This window comes from Anneissia japonica, unplaced genomic scaffold, assembly GCF_011630105.1.
Source record: "Anneissia japonica isolate Jap-2015-1 unplaced genomic scaffold, ASM1163010v1 scaffold288030_len866700_cov218, whole genome shotgun sequence".
Taxonomy (NCBI): domain Eukaryota; kingdom Metazoa; phylum Echinodermata; class Crinoidea; order Comatulida; family Comatulidae; genus Anneissia; species Anneissia japonica.
Genome location: NW_022728334.1, coordinates 53,429 through 64,222, shown reverse-complemented (window position 1 = coordinate 64,222; position 10,794 = coordinate 53,429). Strand labels below are relative to the sequence as shown.

Here is a 10,794-nt window from a genome sequence, read left to right as displayed (position 1 = left end):
ATGAGCATACACCCATACCCGTAATATTTCACAATCTGGCTGGGTACGACGCCCACTTGATCATGCAGGCCCTCGGAGAGATGCAGGGAACGATAGATTGCATTCCGAGCAATACGGAAAAGTACATTTCCCTTAGCTTGGATAACCTCCGATTTATCGATTCGATGAAATTTCTAAACACCTCATTAGCACAACTAGTTGCCAAGTTACCGATCGACGAGTTTAAGCTTACCAAGACATTTTACGACGACGAGTATGACTTGGAGCTAGTCACGAGAAAGGGTGTATATCCGTACGAATACATGGATTCGTTTAGCAAGTTTGAAAAAGTGGGTTTACCCGAGAAGGAACTATTTTACAGCAGCCTGCGCAACGAGGGTATAAACGACGAGGACTATGAGCATGCCACGAGGGTTTACGAGCACTTTAAATGTAAAAACCTAGGCGATTATCACGACCTTTACCTGAAAACGGACGTTTTGCTGCTGGCTGACGTGTTTCAAAACTTTAGAGCTACAGCTTTTAAAGAATACGGATTGGATCCGTGCAACTATTTTACGCTGCCGGGTTTTAGTTGGGACGCGCTGCTCAGCAAGACTGGGGTAGAGCTCGAGCTGATAACAGACTTGGACATGCACATGATGTTCGAAAAGGGAATCAGAGGTGGTATCAGTATGGTTTCCCATCGACGCTGCAAGTTTAACAACAAGTACATGGACGACTATGACGAGACGAAACCAAGCACGTACGGGCTAGATCTCGATGCCAACAATCTGTACGGGTGGGCCATGAGTCAGCCGTTACCCGTATCGGATTTTAGGTGGATCGATCCGGACGAGTATAAAACGGTCATCAAGACAAAGGTCGATAGCAAAAAGGGGTACATTCTCGAGGTGGACCTGGAGGTGCCGGAAGAATTGCACGATCTGTTTAACGATTACCCCCTGGCACCCGAGACGCTCGCGCCTCGTCGCGATTGGATGAGTCCCTATCAGCTCGACCTGTTGGGCGACGAAAATCCGGGGGTAGAGAAACTCGTACCAAACCTCATGCCCAAGACTAAATATGTCGTGCACTATAGAAACTTGCAGTTTTATCTGGAAAAGGGGCTCAAGCTGACCAAGGTTCATCGCATCATCGAGTTTACGCAAAGACGGTGGATGAAGGGCTATATCGACATGAATACCGAGCTTAGAAAAGGGGCAAAAACCGACTTTGAAAAGGACTTTTTCAAGCTAATGAACAATTCCGTTTTCGGTAAGACTATGGAAAATGTACGCAACAGGCAAACCGTTCATTTATGTAAAACTAAACAAGATCGTAAAATAAACAAGCTCTACTCGAAACCAAACTTTAACAGGTTCGTCACTTTTAACGATGATCTCGTTGCCATTCACATGAACAAGACACGGGTCAAGCTCAATAAACCCATCTATTGCGGTACGGCCGTCTTGGATCTGAGTAAGCTTTTAATGTACGAGTTTTACTACAACAAGCTCAAACCCATGTACGACGATCGTGTCAAGCTCTTGTACACAGACACTGATAGCTTGTTGCTGTCAATCACCACCGAGGATGTTTACACCGACCTCAAGGAGAATTTAGATTGGTTTGACACGAGCAACTTTGGCAAGGACAGTCTGTTGTATAGCGAGAAAAATAAAAAGGTTCTCGGTAAGATGAAGGAAGAATTGGGTGGATGCATCATGATGGAATTTGTAGGACTCAGACCAAAAATGTATTCAATCAAGACGCAAGACTCGAGGCTGGATGTCAGGCGGGCAAAGGGGGTCGCCAAATACGTCGTAAGGGACCATATACATCACGACGATTACGTGCGAGTGTTGACGAGTAAAAAGGATATGCATTGCGACATAAACTCGATTCGAAGCAGCAAGCATATGCTTTACACGATCAAGCAGACTAAAAAGTCGCTATCTCCATTAGACACTAAACGGTATATACTCGACGACGGTAAAACTACCTACGCGTACGGGCATTACAAGATAGAGCAATGGGGAAAAATGCATTCGACTCGCTAAAAACAAGATTGGCTCTAGAGGCTGCAAGAAGGAGACGAGATTAGATGCGAAAGTGGCTTTTTTCGTATCGATGACGTCATCGGGTAGATGACGTCATCGGGGGTCAAATGAGGTCATCGGGGTCACGTGAGGTCAAATGAGGTCATCGGGGTCACGTGAGGTCAAATGAGGTCATCGGGGTCACGTGAGGTCAAATGAGGTCACGTGAGGTCAAATGAGGTCATCGATAGGTCGTTTGCAAAAAAAAAAGTTGGTAATTATTAAAATGTGTCATGGTCGGGAATATTAATTTTTAAAATGCCTATGGCCGGGGAATACTCTTGTATTGGTAAAATGATTTTAGTAATCGGTATGGCCGGGGGAATACTCTTGTATTGGTAAAATGATTATGAACACGTTATATCGTCATTGCGGACTTATAAAATCCGCATACGCTATAAAACTAAAAGAAAATGCATACTTTTGGAGTCCGTACTGAGCCCAAAAAATCCGCAATGAAAATATAACGTGTTTATGGTAAATGGTCGGTATGGCCGGGGAATACTCTTGTATTGGTAAAATGATTTTAGTAATCGGTATGGCCGGGGGAATACTCTTGTATTGGTAAAATGATTTTAGTAATCGGTATGGCCGGAAAAAATTGAAGTTGTTAAAAATGATTATGGTAAATGGCCGGCCGGGCCCCCCCAAATACACCCTACTCATACTATGGTTTTTTTTGTATATGTATTTATCTCATGTTTAGGACAGTGCGATCGTACTTGGTTATATTGGTATAGCAAAGATGGTTGCCGGAACAATCTCGCCACTCATTGCAGGAATGTGGCTCGACAGATCAAAGGCATTCAGGTATAATGTAGCACATCCCAGATAATCCTACTAAATACACTCAGACATGTCTATTTTCGAACACATACACATTTTGATTTTATTTATATGTTAATTCATTTTTATGTTATTTTTTTATTTGAACCATATTTATATAGGGCGACTCTTGCAGCAGTGCTGATATACAGAGGCCCATTTATTTAACCGAATACAAACACCAAAATCGAAAAATAATGTCGTAAAAAAATAGAACAAAAACAAAAATACAAGTAAAATTTGGTTACTGCTATGTTATGGAAATTATGTGAATTAGGAAATTTTGGGACATTGTTTAAAATGAAATGTTTGAAATGGAATATATAGCCGGAGAATGTAACAGAAGTGGTGATTAAATATTGTATACATTTAAACATTTTTGGAGCCAGGTAGGTAGTAAAGGAAGATATATTATGATTCAAGTTTAGGTTTAGGCATACGTAGAAAGTTCTGGGTTGTGATAGATCGTTGGTGAGAGAAGTTTAGAAAAAAGGTAGTTAAAATGCAAGGCGCTAGCGCTTTGAATGTGACTGTAGAGAGAATCAGATGGAGTTAGGCGGGAAACTTGAAGAATCAATTTAAGAACTCATTTTAAAGGACTTTGATTTTGTCGGTAATGTTTTGTGTAATGTGAGTGCAACCTGTTGGGAGATGAACTTGTACAAGTAATTTTAAATGAAATGATAAAGTTTCTTGAAGCAGGGTTCCCGGAACGCCGCCCTCAGCGGCGTGTGCGAAGCACAACTCAAGTCAGAAGTGGAATAAAGGTGAAATTTGGATTTGGTTTTGTAGTCAGATTTGCGAAAAAAAGCTACCCGTATTTCTCGACTGAGAAGTCAATGGGAGCTGTAATTTGCAAGGTAGAGGTGCTACCCTTAATTCGTATTATGGAATTTACGCCCACAAACCTTGTAGTTATTAATATTTTTGTTATATAGAAAATTTTTATTTTTTGGTGACTTCACACTTACAATATAGTTAACATGCATACGTCTTAAGATTCCGTCACCTTTTCCTGGTAAGGCAAACTTTCCCTACGGAAAAAAAAAAATCGCTTCCCGGCGTGCTTTTTTCATGGATAAACACCACTGCTTTGCACATGGATGCCTTGCCTACCTAGTTAGGGCAAAGAAGGCTATGGCTCAAGAGCCGCATCGTTAGCATTGTATAATACTTAAGGCCTAGATAGACAAGGTAAGTCTGCAACTGAAATATTTTTATTTAATTTTATTTTCTTATTTTAATTTATTTCTTTCGAAAGTGTATTCTATCACAATTGCAATGTCTACTTAGGCATGCGCAAATCAGAGAACAGAGTGCGCGATGTTTGAGTGACCTTTGCTGTTTATTCCACTACGGGTGGTCCGCTTAATAGCGTGTCCTGCTGAATTAATCCCCAATGATAAACGAACAATCGTGTTTTGCCCCAAAAGTCGGGTTGCTTTTCTGGGGATATGTAGGCCTACACAATGATGATAGAAGGCCGGTCTAGTCTGATGATTGATGATAGAAAGCCGGTCTAGTTTGATGACAGATGATAGAAGGCCGGTCTAGTTTTATGATAGATGATAGAAGGCCGGTCTAGTCTGAGGATAGATGATAGAAGGCCGGTCTAGTCTGATGATAACAAGAGCATTTACGTGAAATTTGTTTTTGTTTTTGTATTTTTTTTTTTGCAGAAAATCAACTTTAATATTTTTTGTATCAGTAGCCGTCGCAATATTTAGTTTTGCAATATCGTTAAACTACGCCAATATGTTCTTTACAACTCTGTCAGCCAGTACATATTGGTAAGTTTTTTTTTAATCGTGTTATCCGATACGGAGGAATTCTCAACAAAGCGTTTCTCTATGGTATGATTTAATAGGTGTGTGCACTGGTCTAACCATATTCGGCGATGGGCGTCACGTGACCTAACTTGGGTGTTGGACAAAAACAATCGACTGACACAGCGGTGTTTTACATGTAGATTGCTATTACGGTGGTCCCTTGTTTATTGCTGTAAAGATTATCATAATTCCTAGTTATAGTAAAATACCAAATTGATTGGAAATTTTGCCCTAATGGTTTGCTAATGCTGTAAAGGATACTGTCCGCAAACATTGAGATTGTTTCGACAAAATGTTAGGCCAAGGCCCCTGCACATGTACGGCATGGTTATTTATGCATAATGGTCTTCGACCCGCGAATTACGCTGCGGCGGTGTTAGGGCTGGATTGGAATGGATTGGATTTATCCGGTGTAATCACCAAGGATAGTCCACGAAAGTCTAGAAGAAGACTTATTTCCAGTGGGGTCCTTCTTTCTGGTGGTGGTTAGGACAATCCCCTACACTTTCCCAAAGAGTGTACTGCGTTCTTTAATGTGCACATGGGCCATAAATGCATACGGGACCAACGGCTTAAACGTCTAATCCGAAAGACGGTACGCTAGTATTTCAGCCATCCAGCTGAAACATTGAACCGGGGACCTAGAGATCTCCACGGTTCAGCGCACGCACAGTGGCGACCACCAGATTAGCCAACTGAGCTAAGCGGCTCTCGTAGCAAGGTTTATGAATTAAGGATCACTTAAATTTCAAAGCATACAATCCTTGGAGAACGCTAGGATAAGTAAATAAACACTATTTTGAACAATCGTATTGCCTTTCCTAGCCATTTATTTCTCACCTTAACAGTGGGTGGTTGTTTTCGCAACCATAACATTATCTTTTCCTGTATTATCGCATTGTTATGTTTTTCATGTATACCCAAGTTAAGGCACGTGACCGGCTGTAAACAAACCTCGCCAAATCCCTCTATTGAAGTGAATGGTACATAAGGAAATATGAACTGGGTGTGTTGAGATTCTAACCATGCAGCCCCTGGTTGGGACCACTGCTGGAGGTTTGTTTCCACTGCCGGCAAATTTCCAAAACCAATTTTGGAACAGAGGTAATTGTTACCACTGTACAGTATTATTCTTTTAATCACTGCACGTTATATGTTATATTTATATTACTTGCCATTATTCAGCTATCTTTATTAAATAAAATATATTCTGTTTACTTTTGAAGGTTTTGTGTGGCATCGGTATTTATTGTTTGTTATGAGCATGCTGTTGAATTGACGTATCCAGAATCAGAAGTAATGTCTTCGGGTTTAATGACTGGTTTTTCCTCAGTATGTTTGGTTTTTTATTATTTTTTTTCATTTACCAAAATGTTATCCTGATACCGGAACAAAAAAACGAGTTATATATTATAATTATGCTTAATTCAAAACATACAATCACAATGATCCAGTACGGTAGATAACGTCGGGGATTTGAAACCTACCGGTCTGAAAAACTGTAACACCAAAGAACATCGTAGTCTCCATCTCACCAAGTGAATATAATTCCATATTTCAGCTTATAATTCAGGGGAAAATGATTACTTTACTGTCGTTATAGACTGGATCGTTAGCTGTCTTGTCGGTGCATTGTTTACGCACTTACGTATTTAGATTTCTGTGGTTTAACTCACTGTAAGGCCATGTAAAAAATAAGTTGTTGTTGTTTGTGCGTGCACAGGGAGTTGTTAGAGTGTATCAAGTGACGGTCTACCTGTCTACACTGGAAGATCCGTTGAAATTTAAATGAGGACTTGTCTTCCATGGGAGACGTGGCATATATCAAGGGGGTGGTTTCACTACAGATTAAAAAAAACAAAATAAAACAAAACAACCATCCATAAACATTATTTTTTGCATGGCCTAATCAACAGTTTCAACAACTTTGAACTTTTCAATGTGATTAGCTGTCCCTCTCATAATTCATCACTTTGTGGCAGCGAACTGGAGGGGGGATGGATTTCAGAGGGGGAAAAGCCCCCGAAGCACTGGGATTCTTGCTGTATAGAGAGCCAAAATGTTCGACGTGGGTAATGTAACTTAACAATTTACTTAGTTTTGATTGCTTATAAAAATATGTACGTACCTAATTTTTTTTAAGTCAAGGACGAATACTAGCCTATGCGACATAACTACTATTCTCTATAGGATAAGAGGGTCATTCATGCAAGTAATATAGTTCAAAATATCTACGACTGGTGGTGGGCGACGGTAACGATCTCCCGATAGTAAGCTAGGGACTACTCCATTTTCAGTCGTGAATTACAGCCTGAATGCAAATTAACATCGACTTGCTCACGAGTTTTGCTTCACTGAAAGCGAAATGAATAAGAATACTAAGATCCATGGTTACAGTGCCTATATCGTAAACATAACATAAACATAAACAAACATCGCTCGTACAACTACGCCCTGCTTTTACACGTCAATTCTATCAAGCTGTCCCTGCATTCCGCAGTCCTCTGGGACAATCAATAGGGAAACAGTAGTGTCTGTCTCTTATACACATCTAGATGTGTATAAGAGACAGGCATTGTATAATACTTAAGGCCTAGATAGACAAGGTAAGTCTGCAACTGAAATATTTTTATTTAATTTTATTTTCTTATTTTAATTTATTTCTTTCGAAAGTGTATTCTATCACAATTGCAATGTCTACTTAGGCATGCGCAAATCAGAGAACAGAGTGCGCGATGTTTGAGTGACCTTTGCTGTTTATTCCACTACGGGTGGTCCGCTTAATAGCGTGTCCTGCTGAATTAATCCCCAATGATAAACGAACAATCGTGTTTTGCCCCAAAAGTCGGGTTGCTTTTCTGGGGATATGTAGGCCTACACAATGATGATAGAAGGCCGGTCTAGTCTGATGATTGATGATAGAAAGCCGGTCTAGTTTGATGACAGATGATAGAAGGCCGGTCTAGTTTTATAAGAAACTGGAAATTGTAAACGCGTACGTGTGATTGGTTGATGATAGAAGCGCGCTCAACTTGCTAACCGATCGGGCGTTCTCACATAGGTGCTAACGGTTAGCTCCCGATCCGGATACTAGGGCTCTCGTGAGAACCAGGCTATTTAGTCGGAGAAAATTAATCCGGCTAACACTTTAAACTGTTATTCCACCAGTAGGCTTACCAGCGCTACGTACGGTTAGCGCTATTCAGGCTAGAGAGACTTAGTAATTATAAACTTACCGCAATGTATTACACACGGTAAATTGATTAGAGATCTTGAAATCATTGCAGCAAGTTAATCAAAACAATAACATGCCTGTTTCCTCAACGTCGTAAGACTGAGCATGCTGTTCTAAAACGACATTCGTGGAAAACGGTCTTGACATCAATTTTTTAAACTAGCCTGGCTATGTCAAAAGTACGTTGCATGAGAGATAATAGCGAGCTTTCGAAATGGGCGAAGCGGGGAGCTGCGACGGGGAATTCAGTGAACCATGAACGTCGTACTATGCACTTCCCGTCTCAACATCAAGGCTATGTTCTCACATGGCGGTTAGCAGGATCGGATCCTGCTAACCGTTAGCTGCCGTGCGTCCATCCGAGAAAATCCCAATCCGGATACCAAAAATTTGATGATCAAATCACTGGCCAATAAGAAACTGGAAATTGTAAACGCGTGCATGTGATTGGTTGATGATAAAAACACGCTCAACTTGCTAACCATTAGCGCTTGCTAACCGTTAGCTGTATCCGGATACTGCTAACGGTTAGCACTAACCGATCGGGCGTTCTCACGCAGGTGCTAACGGTTAGCGCCAATGGTTAGCTCCCGATCCGGATACTAGGACTCTCGTGAGAAGCAGGCTCTTAGTTGTTTCGATTTACAGGACGACGTGCTCCCTCGTATCGCGTGATTAAATTATGCAGGCGCCACAGCGAGCGCGTATTTATAAAACTCACGTTACCGTAGTCAACACAACGCCAAATCGCTCAAAGCCCGTTGTCAAATCCACACAACGAACGACTTCCCATGTATTCGCATGCGCATTACGGTTTCATGCTCCACTGCCCGTCGTAGAACGCCGCGTCGTCCATATCGAAAGCTGCTTAATTTCTAGCTTACCCCCACCACTGGAAAAATCGTGTCGAATTTCACCTATGAGGGGTACCCAATGGGTGTTTCACGGTTTTTGGCCATGTCAGTGTGTGCTTGTGATAGATGCCAATATTTAGCTGCCGTTCCGTTCCCATTTTTACGTACTTGGCGGTCATGAACTTTACCCTGAAATACGTAAAAACTGTCCATACACCGCGTTAAAAATGGTTCACTGTACAATACAATCTGCAATGATTACTCGTGCTAGAGGTGTGCCTGGGCTTGCAAACTTTATTATTTACAGTAAAGTACTTCATATAATAGTAAAGACGGAACCAGTTATGATAAAAACAATAGTCTAGGCATAGTAGTATGACAAGTCGGGACATTTTCGGCTACACGTGTTTTCAAACAAACTACGTGGCTCTCATGCCAAGCGACGAATCACGTGACTGTGTTTTTAAGGTACAGCGAAGCAAGCGCCTGGCGAACAACATTCTGACTGGTGCGAGAATCCATTGTCGCGTTATTAATAATTATTAATTGGGGAAAAAACTTGTATTTGACATCTAGATGTGTATAAGAGACAGGGTTTGTATAAGGCTGGGCGGAAGACCTTAAAAAATGTTTTAGGATGGGCGCAAGACGTCAAGGCTGGGCGGCCCCGCCCACCTCCGCCCTGCATAACGACATCCCTGGACTATTATAGTTAAGAATGGACTGAGCAAATGTATAACGTTCACCACCACATTTATCCATGAGTTGTCTAGAAGAAATACTGGTCTAGGCCCAGTCATAAATTTTGTAGGCCTATAATTTTTTTTGTATTTTCATCTATAATTAGGCCAATCTTTTAGTGGTTATGAATAATTGTTCTATTTTGTTGAATCTATTCACGATGTCTAACATACCAGAGGGTAAGCGATTAATTATCATAGTAGGCTAGAAGGTAATTGCCGAATACAAGCTATAGTTCAAAGCTTGGTTTGCTATACTGTACCTTGATATATGTTATTCAGTTCCGAAAAAGATGATATAACATGATGATATAAATCCCACAGGCTTCGGTGGCAACACAGTGGTGGCACCATGGAGGGCACAGGACTCCTCCCCATCTCCGTTTGGAAAAGAGTCTTCCGTCGGGAAAGACATCAAATCATTTTGTTAGAAAACACTGTTTTGAAAAACCATTTTTACTCTCTAAGAGTGCTATTTCCGGGCACCTAAATGTGCCTGTTAATAATTTGATACCATTTTAACCAATATAAAGTCTGTCTATAATTCCAATTACTATAATGTTACAGGGACGTATCCAGGGGGGCAGCCGTGGGAGCCGCGGCTCCCCCCCCCCCACTTTGTACACAGTGTTAAAATTTTAAAGCTTATTCTTGAGCCAATACAAATTCTTTCCTGGGATCACTCAAAATGAATACTTCTAAACATGTAAATATTCATCAGTACACGTTATACATAGGCATAATAGAACACATACCGTACCGGTAGGCCTAAGCGTGATTTCAAAAAATCTTAAATCCATAAATCTCAGGCCAGGTCTTTTAAGATAGAAAAGCCATCTAGAGGTACTATTTCCTCAAATTTTCTCACCTCAGCTCCAACCATTGTGGGGCTGAGGTGGGTCGACTCACAAAATGCCCTCCCCCTCCACCTTTTAAAACAGATCTGTGCCCTTCCCTGGGTATGACATTAAACTCCATTGAGTCGGCTCCTGATGTATGTCTTAGTGATTGCTGTTTGTTTTTAGGATGTGATCTGGTTTTTCATGTCCATTTTTCGTGATTATGACTATTCTGGATAAAGAATGTTTTGAGCAGTGGTGGATTCAAGCCCCCCCCCCCCTTCATTTTTTAAGGAAACAAAAAAAGAAAAATATATTCAAATTGAAGTGCGAGGGTGTAATTTCCGGCAATCTAGAGATGCCTTAATCATAAATTTTCTTACCTCAGCCC

General features: G+C 41.1%; 1 protein-coding gene across 1 annotated transcript in view; it reads left to right on the top strand.

The window, feature by feature from the left end:
* The first annotated feature begins 2,787 nt into the window (after positions 1-2,787).
* LOC117114081 (feline leukemia virus subgroup C receptor-related protein 2-like) overlaps positions 2,788-10,794 on the top strand; it is a 10,459-nt gene continuing 2,452 nt past the window's right edge. Inside the window, exons 1-3 of the mRNA XM_033257623.1 lie at positions 2,788-2,891; positions 4,586-4,696; positions 5,962-6,067. Of these exons, the coding sequence (XP_033113514.1) occupies positions 2,827-2,891; positions 4,586-4,696; positions 5,962-6,067 (282 nt within the window). The 5' untranslated portion in view covers positions 2,788-2,826. The remainder of the gene's footprint in view (positions 2,892-4,585; positions 4,697-5,961; positions 6,068-10,794) is intronic.